At 43.5% G+C, this 20217-nt stretch overlaps 2 protein-coding genes across 2 annotated transcripts; one reads left to right on the forward strand and one right to left on the reverse strand.

Annotated features, from left to right (window-relative positions):
- Positions 1–1017: 1017 nt before the first annotated feature.
- On the reverse strand, positions 1018–9739 carry mmp23ba (matrix metallopeptidase 23ba). The gene is made up of 8 exons (XM_070910889.1): positions 9605–9739; positions 5554–5690; positions 4663–4802; positions 4008–4175; positions 3719–3883; positions 2607–2717; positions 1451–1577; positions 1018–1349 (listed from the first exon to the last, which is right to left on the reverse strand). The coding sequence occupies exons 1-8, from the start codon at positions 9737–9739 to the stop codon at positions 1175–1177; spliced, it is 1158 nt and encodes a 385-aa protein (XP_070766990.1). The 3' UTR covers positions 1018–1174.
- Positions 9740–11787: 2048 nt separating this feature from the next.
- Positions 11788–15591, forward strand: ubiad1 (UbiA prenyltransferase domain containing 1). Its single transcript, XM_070911055.1, has 3 exons — positions 11788–11951; positions 12885–13499; positions 14673–15591. The coding sequence occupies exons 2-3, from the start codon at positions 12938–12940 to the stop codon at positions 15158–15160; spliced, it is 1050 nt and encodes a 349-aa protein (XP_070767156.1). The 5' UTR covers positions 11788–11951; positions 12885–12937; the 3' UTR covers positions 15161–15591.
- Positions 15592–20217: the final 4626 nt, after the last annotated feature.

Here is a 20217-nt window from a genome sequence, read left to right on the forward strand (position 1 = left end):
GTCTCAGTACTTTGTTCTTTCAGGGGAAAAGAGGCCCAGACTTCGCTCTGCCTTTGTTTTTAAATGGCTCTGCGACTTCAGAATTAAACCAATAATTTGTTTGATTTTGAGCCGAAGAAAAATAAACAGTACAGTTTCATTCCCTGCAAGACCACTTGCTGCTTTCACTGGAACAGGCGCCGAAAAATCTGCACGTCTCGCGACGTCTAGAGCCAGCACTAAATGGAAATGTTCATTAATCAGTTTTATCTATCCCCTGCCCCCACCGGAGCCCTTCTGCAGATTATTACACCTGATGTGTTGAATAAGCTTGGAAGGAGAGCTGCTAGTGGAACTGACTGCTCAGTCTCTGGAGGCAGACTGCTGGCTTCACTGTGAGGCTAGTAAAGTAAGCTAGACGTCTGAGGTGTTCCATATGCGGTTTAAGGTCCAAATAGTTCCAAAGGCTGTAGACAACACTGCTTATTCTGGCTTTAGTATCTTAGTTTGGGCAGTGCGTAAATTATTCAAATGGCAATGCGTCTAAGCAAGGGCTTCTGTAACTTTTTGAGGCCCCTAAAAAGAAACATATTGGATATTTTTTGGATGACACTTTTTCCCCAGGGACCTCTATAGTGGAAGATTTTATGCTCACTGGAGATGCTCCTTTACATTCTCCAACTAACTAATAAACCACAGCGACGTCTAATTAGTTCCAATTTTGCTGCAGACACCCCAAGAACCCCCCCCCCCACCCCCCCGTGTGGCCTTGGACCCCATTACTGCCTTAGCATCAAGAGCTTTGTGGCAATCCAGGCTTGATGAGTTCAGAGTAGACGTTATTGTCCCGAACAGCTGACGAGAACTGCGAGGATCTTTCATCACCAAATAAAATGCAAACCGCAACATCTGTCATGAACAGCTTTTCACAGTCAGGTAGTAGTTTCACTGAAATTCTACTTGTCGTGGAACATTTATTATTTGCACATATTAAAAAAACGCATTTACACAATGACAACCGACGATAGTAGGTGGAAGATACAGGAAAGACAGTTTAAAAAAAAAACAACTAAAACCCAGAAATATGTGCCCTAGTGAATGAGGTCTCCTTGTGACCGTGTGTGTGTGTGTGTGTGTGTGTGTGAGTGTGTGTGAATGCGTCCTGTTCAGTGTGCAGAGGAGCTGGCGTGGCACTTCAGAAGCGCACGCGTACTCGCCACGAGTAGTTTGTGAGAACTTTGTCTTTTTTCTTCACAATGCAGGTGTATGTGCCTTCGTTGATGGCGTTGGCCACTATAGTAATGTGGTCATCTTTCAAGGAGATGTAGTTGGGGTGAGAGAACTCCAGCAGCTCCCCGTCCTTGTACCAGCTGAAACCGGAGTCAGACTGTTAGACAGCGCTCAGGGAAGTCATGCTGTGTTATTGCTGCAGATAGGTGGGACTGACTACGGACCCGAGAGAGATACTCACTATACTTTGCCTTTCTTCGATGCTATTTTCTTCCCGCAGCGAAAAGTGAGCTTCTTGCCCTCGACGACCAGCTTGTGTTTGGTCCTCGGGGGTGTCGGGGTGGGAGCCACCGTGGGGAAAGGGAATTCTGAAGAGGGGATTGAGGGGAAATGCTGATGCTCCAAATTAAGAAATGCAAAGCTCAGAGCCTTACAATGATCCCCAACATATAAGAATCATCTGAGGGCAATGTGCTAGAAAGAAAAGATAACTCAGTGTATTTCATGGAGAGCGGCGATATCGCGTCCTCAACCTTACCTCGCCAAAACTCTGATTAACCATCAAAATCTCCGATACGAACCTTATCACGTCAGACACTTAATACGCTTTTCACAACCCCTGACCTGCCGGCGCCGCGGCTGTCTTATCAATATAATCTCTCCCATCTGGTTCCTGACAAACACAACAGGCCGCCTTGTGATCAAACTCAAAGTCTGCTTAAAAAACAGTCGCTCTCGTTAATGCCGCAAAAATCCAAATTGACCTTCTGTGTCTAACCCTCAAGCCACAGTCTGAAATTCCAGCGGTTTGGAGTCACTCAGGAATTTTCCACAGCCGTACAACGTCTCCCAATCAGCAATGAGGAACAGATTACTGCGAGCCAGAAATCGTATCCTCTTGCCTCTCTCCACACTGTCCCTTGTTGCTGACAAAAATCTCAGAAAGCCACAACAATCTATGGGCTGTGATGGTTAAGAGGAGCCATTTCCTGAACATTGTGCAACATCAGACCTCAGCACCAGCGCGTCCCACAATAAACCTAAAGAGGCTTAGGCTGTCAGATGGCTGGTGTGTTATCAATAACTGTGGAGTGTGGAGACAGCAATCCAAAGGTACCTGCTCTGCTCTGTCCAGTGCTCTGGGCTAAACACACACTGCCTTCCTGGGGACGCTGGTATTCTCCAGAGCCAAACACAAACTCCTCAAGTGGCAAGTGTAATCTCCCTTTCGAATCAGATTCTTGAAAACCACATCACAGCTCTGCATGGCTGGACCTGTTGGCTCCCGTTGCTCCATTGGCAAACGGTTCACAGCAGTTCCTCGCGCTGCTCAATTGAGAGAAAAAGGTTGTGTTTTTTTTTTCTTCTTTCCCTGGACTGCTGCTGCTGCGTCTTACCGTAACAGAAATCACAGCTGGAGGGGCAGTGCTTCTGCATCAGCTTGCGCTTGCTGTCGCAATATCCTTTCCGAGCCCAGGCCGGACAGATAAATAACCGGTCCAAGCATCCTGGAGGAGAGGGGGAGATGGAGTGAGTAGGAGGACGATCAGACAGCAGCTCTCAGTCAGCGGCAAAAGAATTTGGATCCCCGACCTGCTTTTTGTTCCAGTGTAAATGACTCACCATAATACACGCTAATGATGACTCATGAGTAGTTTATACAATATTCATTAATGCCACGTTGGCTTTCGGTGTCAGTAAAGACAAACACTGTGGTCTTCACTCTGGTTGATTGTGACCAAAAATGGGTCGTGGGTTTTGTACTGCTGGTTCTTCACGAGTGTATCTAGATGTAATTCTTCTCATGCCGGGATCAGACTGCACAATATTTTAGCCTTTGCAGATGGTCACTGCATTATCACTTTCAATTCTTGAATTCTTGCCCTGTCTTGGCAGACTACGCGTTGGACCCCGTCCAATCATAGCTTGCCGACTTTCTAGGCATGGGCAGGTGATCGGGAAGGCGGTGCCAGGATCCAACTTCACAGTTCCACCTGACAGCACCAGCATCATTACCCCCCCTTTGGCTTTGGCTTGTTTAATGTGTAAAGCCAACATCCTGGAATTTGTTGCAGAAGTTGTCAAACTGGGTGAAAAAAAGGCGAGAGAATTCAGGCGCTGGTCTTTTGGTCAGGGTGTCATGAGGCCTCTCAGATGCTGCGTCAGTTGCCTTCCACAGTTTTCCTCCTGACACCCCACGTCTGTCAGATCAGGCCATCAGGTCTAATCACGTAGTCTGATCCCGGCATGAGAACTGGATTTGCTGTTTAGATCTTGAGGACATATTTCATTCATTCAAGAGGCTTCAGTGGGTCACCTTTTGGCTGAATGTGAAATGTCTTCAAGGCCGTATAAGTCAATTTGCTTCTGACCTACTACTTCTTGATTTCCTGTGTCCTGGATGACTGACACTGTCGTCAGCTGTATTTACAATTGTCAAAGCCCAAAAGAAGAACCTTTCCATTCGCATCCGGTTGAAAAGTAAGAAACATAAAGATTGTGAACATACCGTAGAGACGGTGCAAACCCCACACCTCATCCTGTGTGATTAGCTTGCGCCCTGTCAGAGTTGCATTCAGGTGCATTATAGCTTTAGGGTCCATGGAGTGCATGAGTCCCAGGACGTGGCCAATTTCATGAGTTGCCACATGGACAAGATCGGTCAGCCAAACACCTGCAACGTAGATACTGTTGATTATTTTCTCTTTCGGTTGCCGTGCACACCCAACGGGTCGCTGCATCCATCACCTTATGGGTTGAATATTAGCAGTTTCAACAAACATGATAAAGACACATGCCTTTCTTCCAGCTAAAGCGCATGTTTCCCAGAATCCAGTATTCGTGGTCATCGAAGTGGATTTCGCCAGTGGGCGGGAAGAACGCATGAGCCAATTCTCCTGTGATGCCGTCGAAACAATGGTGCAAGTAGGACTGCAGACAGTCTGTGTGGTTGACAGGGTAGAAGCCTGCCAAGACAGAGAGAGAGAGAGACACATACCTCAGAGCCGAGGAGGGAAACCCTCACTCAATTCTTTCTGCTCTATGTAGACTACAGCAGGGGAGATGATGAATAACAAAAGACAGAGCTTTTTCTTCAGCCTTCTCCTCGCAGGATGACAACCATTCCTCTCACTGTCACTGAAAATTTATGCAGGACCCTGGAGTTTGCACCCAATGGGACAGATAAAGCATAATTTAGACTCCTTCACCATGGGCTGACATGTATGGAAGTTGTTAAGCATTTTTCTTTTTTTTTCATTTAGAATTATGAATCATGCCGAATATAAGCTTGGTAATATAGTTGCGGTAGTGTGATTTAATGAGTTTGGAGGCGAAGACATTTCTGCGGTGACAGCGCGGAGAGAAAAACGGTAACGACGAAGCAGAAGTCTGGAGCTCGGATGCCAAGGAACATCTGCTGGGGATTGATACAGCCACATGCAGAGTACCCACCGATCTTGATGTCTGCTTCTTGGTCAGCTGGCACCTCTCTGAAGCTGAACGGCGCGACGTCGCTCCACATGCCAAAAGCCCTGGCGATGCCTCGGCGCGTGTCGCTGGCGTTTATCAAGTTTGTAGGGTACGAGAGCAACCTGCTCAGAAACAACAGCATTATGTAGTTAAATCTGGTCTCTACACACATTCCTCTGCAACAGGGGAATCTGCCAAAACACAATGGCTACTGTTCAGACAGACCAGAATTCCCACAAGCACTGCAAGTACAGCTCCATTACTGGGACCTGATATTCTCTTATATTTCTAGGGTTAGACTGATATGGCTACTTTTAATAAGTAACTGTCAATATGAAAGAGATGAGGATGTCATTTTACTAATGAAGGAACAACTCATTATTTACTTTCTCTGTCCACTAAAGTTTGTTGGATCCCCAAAACCCGGTGATTCTTGTAAGGTACTTTATGGGGTCATCAGAAGGAATAGAGGGAAGGAAGGAAGGAAGGAAGGAAGGAAGGAAGGAAGGAAGGAAGGAAGGAAGGAAGGAAGGAAGAAGGAAAGCATCAGTTACTTAGGTACAATCCAAGTGTGTTGTAGCCAAGCTAGAGTTCTGTAAGGCGATCACTGTCAGACTTTTGTTGGTCCTACAACCTTCAATGGACGTCTTGACTGACGTGAGGTGAGAAGATGTAAACAAGCTAACCCACGACCGACGACAGTCTGATTTCAAGACCTTTAAGTTTGCAGTACATTTCTGCTAAAGCCTACAGCCAATACCAACATCAGTCTAACTCTCTCTCTGTTCTTCATCTATTGTGGATTTATTTCCCCTTTTCCCGCAACTGAGATTTGCTGTTGTGTTGACTAGAGGAAGAATTGCCAAAGAATACTTGTATGTGAGCTTGAACTTGTCCCATTTGAGCTTCTCCGGGGTGAGGGTGTAGCGCTTGTTCCTGGAGAGGTGAAGCATTTGTGACCGGGCCTCTTTGCGGATCCCGATGAGCAACGCAGTGGTGTAAGCTTCTTCCTTGGACAAAGAAAAACCTTTAATTAATCACCTCGCACTGCAGTTAGGGAGTGAACCGTGAGGCGTCTGAGGCTATTATTGGGTTCTAATCTAAAGAATTCAATGAGATCAATTTTGTTAGATCAATGCATATTACAAGAGCCGCAAAGGGTTTGACTTTTGAAGCTGTGGGCATTAATTAAGCTCCATTTGTTGTCTTGACAGTTACAACATGCGCTCAGTTGCTGCTATTTCAGTGCCTTGCATCTAAACGTTACGTATCAGATTTTTTCATGCAATGGCATTCCATCTAATGGAAGCAGGAAGTGGTCAGCGGTAAAAGTGCTCTCCAAAGATACAGTGTGATCCTTTTCACAGATAAGTTGTGTCTGATGGGCGGCATCGACTCCAAATATTCACACCTGGATTCTACGCTGTTTTTATAGCTTTGAAAGGCCGTCTATGGGTGCTTTGCATTTTAGTGCTTTCATAAATATCCTGTGACTGAAGATGTGGTTTGCCTTGGCTGCGATACTCCATAATAGTGATCGCACTAGTTGATAAAATCTCTAACCTTTTTATGGATTTGGGTTTAAGCCGTGATTCTGACCGGCTCAGCGGAGCCCATTCTGTGCTTGAGAGGGCTTCCTTCCTCCCTCGCTGATAGATTTAAGGAGGATTTAAGGAGAAATACATTAAAACTGAAAAACTGATGAAGCCACATACCACTGCCCATGTATCCTGACTCTTGATTTCTTAAACTATGTGCTTGTAGACTGACAAGAGCATATCCTGTACATCAGGTGTAAAATGTGAGCAGACTGATTAGACGAAGAAAAGTCATTCTTAAATATTCAATATAATATATAATTGAGGCATTTTAATATTAAACTCAACTGAACCTTTGACCACCCTGGGTCCAAATATTAATCATGTCCTCTCAGTCATTGGCCATTGTTCTACTTTCTGCCCAGAAATAAAACATATTTCATTCAAACCAAAGTTCTTGTCAGATTGTCTAACAGCGTCGTCCTTTCGTAATCTCAGAACAGACACTCACAAACAATCACGGACACTTCAGGCAGCAATTGGCCGGGTCTGTGTGGAGGTGTGAAAGTAGGTAAACCTTGAACTTCGTGTTACTTATTTTTGTGTGTGTGTGTGTGTGTGTGTGCACAATCGAGTGCAACACCATGAACACCTCTGGGAGAGACTGTCTGAACGTGCGTGCCGTTGTCCATTTGTACAGTTCATTGTGTTGAGACCTCAAAGACTCGCAGAGGACACAGAGTTCACGGAGAGGGACTCGGGGGAAGCAGTAGAGTGCAGCCAAGAGGAGGCTATGGGTTTCAGTCTGCTTCAACAAGTGCCCGTCAGATCATCCAACAGCATCTGAAACTTCCTCCAGCTTTTTCGAACAGCCGAATTTCCCAGGGGCCGCATCCGACAGTTTTCGTAGCTTCCCGAAAACAGAAAAATCAGACAAGCCTGCAGTTCACCTTGCTATCACACCTCCACACACCTGGCTGTGGGTCGGCAGGGTTTGAACTTCTGTCTCGAGCTTTCCTTTTTTCACCTTTCACACAACTACTGCCATCACTGAACAACTGAGCACAACACCCTAAATTCCCTCAAGGAGAGACTGACTGGAAGTGTGCGCTGTTATCCCCACTTGTACGATACATGGCGCCTCACCCTGACCCCACCCTCACCATGATGGCAGGCTTTTTACCCCGATGTATGATGTATGCAATCATACCATACTATGATTAATACACTAGGATGAAAATCATTGCAGTGGTCCCGACCTGGGGGTCGAGACCCCCGACAAGTGGTCGCAAGATGATTAACCGGAGAGGAGGGCGAGAAACAAAAAATAAAAAGTATAAAAAATTATACTTTAATTCGCTGATTTGCTTTTTCTTCTGAATTTTTTTTTATCATTTCACTTTTTCAGAACACAAAAAACAACTGAAATATAGCACTCGCAAGGAAAATCTTCAAGTCTTGCTTGAACTGGTCGCAACCAGCAGACCCATGCAACGTATGCATTTTCTTACTGAAGCTGGAGAGCAAATATCAAAGCCACTCCCTTGACTTTGTATTCTACACCCTATCCTCTGGATCCTGTTCCTGCTTCGCCCCGTCAAGACAAATATATCCAGAACTTCCTTCATTTCCTTACCAAAATAGTAAAACGGGCAGGCAGTCTGGCAGACTGTCCACTCTGCTGTTGAACTTGATGACGTCTCTTGCTCTGATGTTAAATAGACTGTTTCTGTGTTGCATTATGTGCACTGGTCATTGTTTTATAGAACAGTTACTTTCCTGACCTCAGCTAACACACGGGAGTCTTTCAGTTCAGTGATTTACGAGGTGTTTAATGTAGTAAGGCCAGAACAGTCCTCTCTGTGTCGTGTCTTGTTATATAAATCTAATCTCACACTTTGGCATAAATAAAGATGACCCATAAACCATGAGGGGCGAAACAAGCGCACTAGACTAAACCTTGAAGCCAGTGGTGAGCGCTGACTCGGAGGACAAATCCCAGAGGATCCTGGGGGGAGTCTTTAAGGCAGAGTTTAACCTCAGTCCTAGAAACTGTTAAAACAGGGATTAAAACACGGATTTCATCCTTTTCTGTATATAATTTGAAACACAAACCTTTAATTGAACTTTTACTCAGTGTGCACTGAACATGCAGCAGGTTGTAGGTATCCAAAGTAGTCGACATTGATAGGAAATTGTGTTAATTAATATTATATAGTAATAATAAATTACTTTTTGTGTGTTTTAGCATATTCTGATACAGTTTTGAAGCATGCAAATAGTGCGTTATTCTCATTAAATGCTCTTTGACTGCATTTTGACCGAACTTTATTCACTGTGTCTTTTACTCATGCTGTAATGTATTCTGGTGGCCTACAAGAAGTTTATCTATGGCAGTTATATAATCCTCCACAGCAGTCTTCTTGATTGACATAATGAGAGTGTGTGGCAAAGGAAATGACATATAGTTATCCCTCAGGCTCTGTATCACAGTAGGTGGGTGGCAGTGATAGATGTCATGTGGAGGAACACATTTATCCAATTCACTGAAGATACTACGGTACAGGGCGCCATCCCATAGCCTAAACTAATTATGGGATTCCTCTAACTCCTCCACCTTAACTGAACATTAATTGAATCTGATGGGTATTGCCATGGGTAAGCTGCAACCATCTGATGGTGTCCACCTAATGATACGTTGTAAGAAATGATAGAAATTGCATGGACAGTGGCTCCCTATTAAATGTGTGAGGAAAGCTGGGACCTTCTGCATAATAACAGTGAAAGACAATGATGTGAATGACACTTGGGCTGACCTGTGATCTACTGAAGGCCACACTTCATTCAAAAAAAGTTATAATTTAATTTTACTGACTGTCAAATGCACACAGCTTATGCAACACATGATAAGGCAGGTAATTCATATTTATGTAGGCTACTGCGGTTAATTCAGGGTACAAAGGATCCACCAAGTGTCACTACATTTCAACACAACTAAACTTTCACATTTGGATTCCTGACTAGTACTGTATTAGTGGAGGACAGTGAATTGGAGCCATTCACTTATAAAAGTTATTTAGTTACAGTTTGAAATAAGTACTGCCTCGTGTAATACAACACTAAATATGCCGAACTGAAACGTGGATTTGAATGAAAAAATGACATTAAAAAGCCAAGCATTCCCTGTAACTTCACAGAATCTTAAAGGGCAAATGTTAAGTCACAGGATTTTGAATGGAGTTTGGTGTTATATATATATATATATTTTTTTTTTTCTCTAAACGATAAAGGAAACAACAACTTACTTACAGAGCTTAATAATTACAAACCAGACTAGCAGAACTGCAGAGGCAGCTCTTGCATGTCATGAGGTGATCACAGCATACCTCTAACCTCCAGGAGGGAAACGCCGCGGTTTGCTGCATCCCTGCGAACAGAAGACTGAGCAGCGCAGCAGCCAGCAGAGGAGCGAAGCCCCGGCTGCCTCTGCGTAAACTGCTGGGAGTCTGACAGCACATCATGGCTGCGATATCACACCTCCAGAAAACAAACAAAAACAAAAAAAACAAACGAATAATCCCTCAGCGAAGACCACACAGGTTTACCATCTATGCCCGCGAACACTACTTCTTTGCCATTTGCTGCTTGGGTCGGCTCTGGAGCAGTGTGCGGCAGCGCAGTCCAGCCTGCGGACCGGGTAGTGAAAGCACTGCTGACTGCAACAGCTCTCCCTCGGCTCTCTTCCGCACGGTGCGCCTGCCAGAGGGCTGGTTTCATATTACTGTAGATGGGGCAGGGGGTCAGTGTCGAGACAATCTAATGAAAACCAAACGCGCTCTGTCCATCAAACCACTTGTTGCAACCACTAGAGCTCAGTTAGAGCAGAATCAGATGGCTTATTTTGAACATGATTTTTTTTTCTGAGGTTTATGTAATGCTTGCTGGGAGAAAAAAAAAGGCAGTTTAGTCTGCTCCTTATCCCACCGTGGCATGCACAGACACTTTCCAGGCAGGGGAGAAAACAAAACAATTAGCATTGCCCTGGACTGTTTCAAAACTGGCAAGTTGTGTGTCCTCTTTGTGTGTCTTGCAAGCATTTCTGTTCAGTGAGCCACAGTGAGGATAGGGATTGCTTGCGCTGGCATGGCAAAGTTGATTTAGTTTGCAGCACTGCCAGTTGTAGAAGGGACTCTACAGGGGCTGCATGGGTGGGTGATGGTCTCGGTGAACTTTTCTAGCACCCAAGACACCTAACCCCTTGTGCACACCACAAGGCACTATGTTAAGTGTACGTGGGCCACAACTGGAATGTGGACCATACTGATGGTTGGGTGAAAAATGTGCTATGTGTGATTTTGGGCCTTAAGCCATAGAATGATAACTCATGTGCTATTTACTGCAAAATCCTTTAAACTGCAAAAATTGTGTTACATTTCTGGGAAGAACAAGTCAAACAAGGACCACTGACTGATTATTGTTCGGGCCCAGGGTGGTCAAAGGAAGGTTCAGTTTAGGGACTCCAAGGTGTGTTCCATGAGTTTAATTTCAGTAACATGCCCCCAGTTAACTAGCATCCCATCCCACAGTCAGGTCCCTGAAACAAAAACAGCAATCTGTTTCCCTACAACATGACCCTGACATTAACACATTTCAGTGTATTCAACTACTGTCAGCAAGAGCAATCTGCTTTTGCTTCAACTCTGTAAACACAGCATCGTTAACTCGTGGTTTTAAAAAAAGACATGTGCTTCTGTGATCACATGAAATGTTTTGTTCAGCAAAGAAATTGTGAATCAGTAGCCCAGCTAATACCGTGACAGAGAAGCGATATATTAGGCTTGCTATTATTAATGGTTTCTTTCCTGTATGCTTACTAATAATAATGGGCTGTATCCAAAATACTGTATTGCTACTTAAACAAAGAAGTAAAAAAAAAAAAATTGAACTGCACTGTACCTGCATGCAGGAATGTTGCAGCTGCACCTCCACCTGCTCATCAGCATCTTCTGCCAGTTTCCATTTGCTGAAAGAAAGAAAGAAGCTGCAGCAGCTCCACTTTTCATCCCACTTAAAGCCCAGCTATGGCCCATTCTGTATCAGCTACTCTGAATAACTTTATGCTCTATGGTAGTAGCAACATGGCTGTGTTATGACGTCCATTTGTTTTTCACATGCTCAGCATTTCATTTTTTATTTCCCCTCTCTTCACAGAGTGGAAAATAGCCCTTTATGGACCTACTTAACTATGATCATAGTATGATCTATGGAGACTAAAAAATTTTTTTCATTGTCCAAATTCATTGAAAGGTAGAGGTCAGAAGAGGACAGAATTAATTATTGATAAAATAATTTATTTCAATGCCGATTACAACAAGCCCTTGTTCTACCAGCCATCTAATTAATTTAGGTTTAGTATTTAATGCCGTATTTGTATTCTTTTTTTTATTGTACCAAATTGTTTGTTGTGTTGTGTTGTGTGTTTGAATAAAAGACTAGTCGGAACCATTGTACGAGCTACGGTTTCTTCGACCTCTGTCCGCTGTTGCACTTCTGGCGGAGGAAATGGCGCCCGTCAAGTGCAGCGGGGTTTACAGCAGCCAACCAGTCGAGCACCCTCGAAGTTGACACGTTAACTGTCTGACTTCCTCTCGCCGCGCCGGGCTCAGTGTGCACAGAAATATGTTTTTAAGAGGAGAGAAGCCCAGTTGGTGTCGGGTGGTGAAGACGTAACAGGTGAGAGCTGCTGTCAGACATTTTCCTCCTCTCTGTCCCCGTGCAGAGAACCTTAGCTCGGTGGCTAGCCAGTTAGCTTTAATCCCATAATCTCGGTAGTTAGCCTGTGGCTGTTTGCCCCTGCCCGGGTGCGGTGCCCTTCTGTAGGTGGCAAGTGTGTTCTCCCGACAGTAGTCTCACCAGCATTTGAGTGTGGGTGGTATTTAACGAAATGCCACGTGTATTGGCAATTGGCCACTGTTTCTTCAGCTTCGTAACCACCCACTTTAACATTAACCGTTACCTTGAAGTCGAAGCGGCTTCTTCTTTCATTGCTAGCGGCTATACTTGACTGTCCCCCCCTCTGACCCGTGGGCCTGTCGTGATCTCTTTATTAACAGATCTGCTGCAGCAAAAATATTAACACTCGTACTCCTATAAAGTAAGCGTACTGGACATGTCGGACTTTTAACAAGGGGTCTGCAAGTCCTGGAAAAGTCTTAAATTGTCTGGTTATGTAAAAAAAAATAAAAAGAATCAAGTAAGATATTCTATAATCTCTGATCTGTGTATTTCTGTAAGAAAGTGGTTTAACTGCCAAAATGTGGAATAGGAGTTAGGTGTGGCATTTTTTTCAATGAGAGCTGGGTATCTTTGAAAATGTAATAGATAGATGCTGCTATGATACCCAAGTGTCTGTAGCAATGCCAAAACAGTACTTTCTCCGCTCCCTTTAGTGTAGGAAATATAAATGTGATGTGACCCTTTTTTTATTTATTTTTTTTATTTAACAAAATATGCCAAACTCCTGCAATGCATGTGTGTTGATGAAAGTATGATACCTATACAACGCAACAGGGACAGTGACTGAAGGGGTTCGCTCCTCAGCCCTGGTACAGTATGTGTCACCGTCAACTGTCTTGTAATTTTGCTGATGTGTTTTTACTGCTGCAGGAACACCAGACATCTGGGAACATTGCTGGCACTGTAGAGCCCTTCGCAGAGGAATGGCCAAAGAGCAGAAACAAAGCAGGGCAGAAACATTTGTGTTGGCTGGATCGAATGGTCACAATGGCCAACAATGGCAGACTGGATTGAATAACTTGGTCAGTCACTCTCCAGGCACTAACCACATGTCGAGGATGGCCCGCGTCGCTTCAGATGTGAGGCATAAGTGTGCGGCCTATGTGCTAGCGCTGAGGCCGTGGAGCTTCAGTGCCTCGCTCACACCGGTGGCCCTTGGCAGCGCCTTGGCGTACAAACTGGAGGGCTCCGTGGACTTGGTCATCCTGATGGTGTGCGCGGTGGCCGTCCTTGTAGTCCACGGGGCGGGCAACCTTGTAAACACCTACTATGACTTCTCCAAAGGGATTGACCACAAGAAGAGTGACGATAGGACTCTTGTGGATGAAATCCTGGCACCGCAGGATGTTGTTATGTTCGGAGCATTGTTGTATTCTTTGGGGTGCTTGTGTGCCACTCTGCTTTACTTCCTGTCTACACTTAGACTGGAGCACCTCGCCCTCATTTACTTCGGGGGACTCTCCAGCTCTTTTTTATACACTGGAGGTGAGTAAAATATTTACTTGATTCTCTTGGATTGCTGCCTCGCTGTTCATCTGCCACCTCAGGCACTGAAAGCATACGCCTCCACACACACACACACACACACACACACACACACACACACATATGTTAAGCTGCACATGTCAGTGGCTCCTGGTGCCAGCAAAAGGTTGCTGCACACATAACATTCATGTTTACCATTTATTACTTAAGGGCAATCTAGCCATGTGGTATCTAGCCTTGCAAATAGTTTGCATTGTATGTGTCAAGGTTTTGGGATATTCACCCATGAAACGTCCTCATCCACCCTAAAAAAGTGCAGGTGACTTTCCTTTTTGCTACTCAAAGCATTGAAAAGTTAAATGTCAAACTCTCGGTAGCCGTGTATCTTTGGTGGCAGATGTTTCACCCACAGATATCCAAAGACCTGCTCACATTAGACTGAAACCATCTGCATGGCTAGATAGTAACTTTACATTTGGCAGACTCTATTCCCGTTGTGTTTACTCGCCCGCTCTACCTACTGAGCTATAGTCACCTGTTTGTTGGGATTTGGGTGAACTGGCCCTTTAAGGCAGTCAGTGTATTTTTTTTTTAAACATGACACTGATGTGTTACATTTCTCCTTCTGAAAGTGTCGATTCATCACTCCCTATGGGTAGGCAGTGCACACCTTCCATCAGAATTTCATTTGGCAAAAGCTACCAACACTGGTAGCTCACATAAAAGGTCAGTTTACTTGCCATGTTAGTCCCACTCATCCTGGGAGAACAGTCAGAACACAGTAGAGGTGTCTTCTGTGGCTCTGGAGGAGCTTTGTCAAGTCTGATGATGTCAGCAGGGTTATCTCAGCTTGGGTTTTTGAGACTGCAAATATATAACAGAAACCCTGCGTTACAACCAGGCAGAATGAAAAGATGATATTTGTTGCATTATGGGAAGTGTAGGACCCAGTGTTTTCTGTTTGTTGGAATACTCCCTTAATTATTAGCACCCTCTCAATCAGAACCCTAAAGGTGTTGTTTTAATTGTTTTTATAAATGTTTTAATTCCTCGAAACACCACAATTGACTTCCAGAGAGTATGACTGAAACAGGTGCTGCACCTCTTGTACTGGAGCTGATGAAACCACTAATCAAAAGGTTAAACGTGGCATCTGTTTACTCTTTTCCCCAGGCATCGGCCTCAAGTACGTGGCCCTGGGAGACGTGGTAATCCTGATCACCTTCGGCCCGCTGGCAGTCATGTTTGCCCACGCGGTGCAGGTTGGCTACCTGTCAGTGCTGCCGCTGGTGTACGCCGTCCCGCTGGCCCTCAACACAGAAGCCATCCTCCACAGCAACAACACCAGAGACATGGACTCTGACAAGCAGGCGGGCATCGTCACCCTGGCCATCCTCGTAGGCCCCACACTGTCCTACGTCTTGTACAACCTCCTCCTTTTCGTCCCCTACGTGCTCTTCTGCATCCTTGCCACCCGTTACACCATCAGCATGGCGCTGCCTCTGCTCACGCTGCCCATGGCCTTCCCCCTGGAGAAGCAGTTCCGCAGCCGATGCTACGCCAAGATCCCCCAAAAGACAGCCAAGCTCAACCTCCTCATGGGACTTTTCTATGTGTTCGGGATCATTCTGGCACCTCCTGGCAGCTTGCCGTTATTGTGATTAGTTACCTTTGATATTTCAAATTTTGTTGTTTTAATACAGACTAGTTTATGTACCTCTTTGTATTTGTACGAAGCTATCTGAGGGCTTTCACTGGCTTTAATTTATTGTCTAATTTATATGTTGAGCAGAGATTTAGTTTAGGTCCTCCTCTGTGACACTGAAGGCATAATCAGATGTATTTTTATTCAGTATTGAGCCCGCTGTAATGTGTTGGTGAAAGTAAGAAATGTTTGTGTCATTTTATAGAGGTAGGCAACATTTTCATCATATAAAGATGGACAATAAACCTACAGTTGCCATATTTGTTGTTCTTCGAGACACAACACATAACTCTGATAAAACATCAATAAACCATTATTCTCAACATTGTACGGTACGTACTTTTAGGAGAACCAAATAGTATTTCATTGGATCTTAATAAAACTCACTGATGCTGATGTCCCATGTCTTTATTGTAGATCCAAGTCAAAGTTTCTTCCAGCCTAAACAAATATGATAATATAATACAACATGCAAGTAATCAAGTTGATAAATATTGGTTTCATGACAAATTAATGAACTGTTCAAATATGTTTTGATTTACACAGTAGAAAAAAAAGAATAATTTTCAAAATATGAAAAAAACATTGAGGTTTGCGTTGTAACAACGTACGTAACGAGATAAAGCAGCACCTTCATCTCCATTCAAAATGTGGCAGTTAAATGTTTGTCAGACGGGTTGAATGGACACTGAGTAAGTAAATAATGAAGCAGAGATGTAGACCCTAGTTTCACATCAAGCTGCAACCTGCAGATGTGAACAAACACACTTACAGACCACCATGTACTCCTTTTATACAGACATTTCCCTTGTGTTGGTAGAGGGGGGTACAAAGTTGGCACTGACCAGCAGCAGGCTACATACTTCCGACTGTTTCTACATGAAAAACGCAGTTTCAACACTGCATTTTTATTTCTTTTGTTTATGCTCAAAGTGACAACTTAGAATGGCACATCCTGGTCGCAGACACAATATATAACCTGCAAAGAGACAGGTATTAGACACCACAGGATTATTTCTTTGTTACACACGACCTGTGACTTTACACGTAACATGCCACCCCCCCTCTTTCCATGTCCTTTTTCAATCAGAGGAATACTTGTTTCATTTGATACAGACAACACTCAGTAATTGAATAGAGTTAGTATAGATGAAGTACCCCATAGCGTAAGAGGATCTAACATTTATATTTTAAAATCAAAGTTGCAGTCTGCTTTTACATTGTAAATTTACAAAAATAACCGGATTTGTGTAGCAGGGTATTTGTCAGCAGGGGGCGGTATTGGACAACCATTAAGCTCACATGCACAGAAGCCTTGACAGGCTCTGGGTAATTCCTGGGTAAATGCCGTGTTTGCCGGGTCAGAAATATTAGTTCATCTGGTAGGTCTCATTATATGTGTCTTTAAAAATCTTAATTTGAATTTATAATAAATGGATCAAAATTAATATATACAGTTGTATTAATTTGAATAGGCTATATATCCCAACTGTAGCATAACTTTTCATTAGGCCATTTTCATTTGTTCTTAACCTATTTGTTTTTATTGTCCTGTAACACACAGTATACAGTTGTTTATGTCATCTTGTGTTATCTCTCAGAAACTCCTTAAAACTTAAAAAAACACCCTCTGAAGAAAGTGATTTTGAAACAAAAGAGCAGAAAGCACAGAAGCCACTGTCATTAACAGACATTACAGTATGTATTTTGATGCAATATTTTTTTTTATTGATTTACATGCAATCTTTGAGGTGTGTCCCATTAATTGTCCTTTATTCATACGCACTGCTTTGGGGGAAACATGCCTTTTCACGTGAGTTACAGTGTGTTTGAATACATTTAGACTCAAACACGTTAATAGGGTTTCCACAAGAAGCTCACCCCAAGCTTCCTTTTAATAATTACCTGGCTTCTCACTGCATCGATGTGGGTTGTCAGTGGGTGCTCCGGTTTCCTCCCATAGCCCTGAGACATGTGGGGCGGATGAATTGGAAATTGCCACTCCCATGTTGTAAATATTGTATATAGTTAATTAAAATTCTAATAAACAAGTTCACATCAGCCTTTGTCTGCGTTTCAGAATATAGATATGCTACTAATATGTTGGTATTGTGACATTATATTGCAGCTATGGCTATCATGAAGTACAGACATTTGCAGACTCCACTTGGAGGTCATATCAACATGACGAGAAGTGAGAGAGAGTGGGACACATATCAGGCCTGAGGCAACTTTTTATAATTGCACTTGACTACATGTCACAGGTCATGTTTGTTTGATTTCAATTTATTTGAAACAATCTGCGTAGGTTGTTGCCACATTTGCACAGTGTGAAGTTAATTACAACTTGCACTGTACTATATTCCTATAATGCTACACAAATGATATCCTATTCCAGTCCAGTCCAGTCCAGTCTGGCATTGTTTTGGGGGTAGCATACAGTGGTTATTGTTGACAATGGTTATCTTTTAGTACTCCTTGCTGCAATATGTTATGCCACCTTTGCACTTAGGCCTCCGAGTATGCAGCAGAATGAGAAGGGAAATCAAATTGTACAGCCATTTACAAACGGCATCTGTAAATTGTAGTCGTTCGTTACTATTGTGTTGAATATTAAATTGTACTTTTCAGGAAGTGAGCGTTTAATATGTTTTACTAACATAACGTACGTAAGCACGTCTGCCTGAGGAGATGCTGTTTACCGCGGCTGGTTACTTGAAACCAAACCTCGTCGATTTCAGGATTTGTTGTGTTTATTACGAGGAGCACGTGAAGGCAGCATTAGTAGTGACGCAATGCATGGGCGTGTTGTCATGGCTGTGGCTCCGAAACCTTCTGATATAGTAAATACTTATTTGTCCTAAAACAAGCCATGTCAGCGTTGGTGGTGGACAGCGACATGGAATTATATTTTACCACAAAGTAAACATTCTTGACAAAGGCCCGGTAAGTAGCTACACCGTGAAATAAGTTGTTTTTTTTGTACCAATAAAGGATGGCCAAACATGAGTTAGCTAGCTAGCGTCAACGTTAGACGAGCTAGTATTACGCACAACCCCACCATCCTCTCTTATTATAAAGCCACGCAGAATTCATTTCACTATTTGGTCATATTAATGTTACCCTGATAGTCGTTATGTGTCATAGCATATTGCTGGCTAATGATACATTTGCATGCGATCCACCCAGCAACGCCTCACTTCTATAAAGACGAAACGTGTCCGGTTAATTTGCCTGTCAAAGATAACGTTATTCCTAAATCAAAATAGCGTCATGTTATGGTGGACGATAGGGAGCAGATTTATAGCTTATAGCTATTAATTTCAGAAACTGACACTTGAGCTATAATAAGAAGTGCTGCTGGTTATACGTGTGCCGATTAAACCAATGGGTTTCGCCGAACAACTCGTTAAAAGGCTGTCCATTTATATCGTATAAGTGCCCTTCACAGCAACCAAAGTAATTGAATTGATGAACGACTCCTATGAACGACGTTTGTTGTGATGTCGTCTACGTCAGGGAACGGGCAAGTATCAGGGCTTTCACTTGACTAGCAAGTAAGCTAACTTCGGCTAGCTGACTAGCGGGGTGTCACGGTTGTTTTTACTCTGCCTGTCAGCGTCGGCCAAGTTGTCAGTCTGTAAGTTACTTCACGTTGTGTTGGATGGTGTCAGTCGGCGTCACCTGACTTCTCACAAATCACGCCAGTATGGGAGCAAATGACACCCATTTCATCAGTGGTAGGAGCGCTGTAAAACACTTGCCCGCAGTTGTTCCCTGCTGACTGACACGTGTTGGGATCTCTGACGTTATGCTAACCCTTTACACCTGTCGTCTTTCTGGTCATTTTGTAGTGATGAGGCAGCTGCCGCACACTCGAGCTGCAGCTGGACATAGTCAGGATTGCTCCCAGCCACACCCACTTGGGAGCAAAAGTTTCAGTCAGCTGCTGTTTCTTTGTCTCGGTCTCCCTCCACGGCTCCACAAATCTAAATCACAGTAATCTAGCTAGGATGCCTGCTGGCTCATGTCACAGAAATGACTAGTGGTTCAGAGAAACCAGGGTGATCAGTTGATTGCAATTGAAAAGAAATGGGGAAAATATTGTGTGGAAATTCTCAAGGTAAGGCCTTTAAATACTTGGGATAACTCTTCCAGAGGGTTTACCACTGTTTTCATGTCTCTGTTGGTAATTTAAAGGCAGCCTGAGGAAAACTAGCCTTTAGTAGAAGGTGCCTGTTTTTGTCTGTTTTTTTTTTGTATTTTAGTGCTTAAGACTGAAAGGCAAATAACTTGTATAGGGCACATTTTCAGAGATATTCTGATTTTAATATAATTTATATGCACCACAACTATAGGTGCAGGTTAATAAGCTAGTTTGTGGATTATAGCAACCTTTTGTTTGAATGAGGAATGATGCGTTTCCACATCACTTTTCAAACACGCAGTGTGTTTATCAAGAAAGTAATCAGACTAAAATCTAAATGAAAAAAGGCATTCCTGGCTGACAGACTGGCATGATATTCAAATGTGCAGCTTGACAGTAGCTGTCATCACAGTATAGTAATAGTTTTCACAGTAACCAGTATGCTTAAAGGCCAAAACCACCTTTCACCTTATTTATTCAAGACCACAGTCTGATCTGGAGGGAACCTCAGTGGTGGTAAAGGGGTGGGGGGGGTTTGGTCAGATTAAACCAGCAACATCCCGGTCACAAGCTCGCCTCTCTAACCTTTAGGCCACCCCTGCTCTAGTCTTACTGACTGAGGTTGCAGAAAGCTAAATTTGTGACAAATAACCACAGGCTTTAAATGTGACCGTTTTGTCCTATTTAGTTTTCCAGTAGAATATAATTCCTCTTGGGGTGGAAAAGCCTCCGAAATAGTCTCAAGATTATCCACCTGAGGCACTTGTATGAAGCAAAATGAAAGATTTTAGAATCAGTCCAGATTAAAGTCTTCGTAGGCAAGTGCTGATATTGATTCAGTTAAGCAATATGTCGTCAGTGAAACA

Source organism: Enoplosus armatus, chromosome 8 (genome assembly GCF_043641665.1).
Source record: "Enoplosus armatus isolate fEnoArm2 chromosome 8, fEnoArm2.hap1, whole genome shotgun sequence".
Classification (NCBI taxonomy): domain Eukaryota; kingdom Metazoa; phylum Chordata; class Actinopteri; order Centrarchiformes; family Enoplosidae; genus Enoplosus; species Enoplosus armatus.

Excerpts from the sequence above, each read along its gene's own strand:
- mmp23ba (XM_070910889.1), bottom strand. The coding sequence starts at position 9,739 with ATGATGTGCTGTCAGACTCCCAGCAGTTTACGCAGAGGCAGCCGGGGC. Across the intron at positions 4,803-5,553 it reads AAGTTCAAGCTCACATACAA|GTTGCTCTCGTACCCTACAA; the intron begins GTATTCTTTGGC and ends GTTTCTGAGCAG. Across the intron at positions 4,176-4,662 it reads AGAAGCAGACATCAAGATCG|GCTTCTACCCTGTCAACCAC; the intron begins GTGGGTACTCTG and ends CTGTCTTGGCAG.
- ubiad1 (XM_070911055.1), top strand. The coding sequence starts at position 12,938 with ATGGCCAAAGAGCAGAAACAAAGCAGGGCAGAAACATTTGTGTTGGCT. Across the intron at positions 13,500-14,672 it reads CTCTTTTTTATACACTGGAG|GCATCGGCCTCAAGTACGTG; the intron begins GTGAGTAAAATA and ends TCTTTTCCCCAG.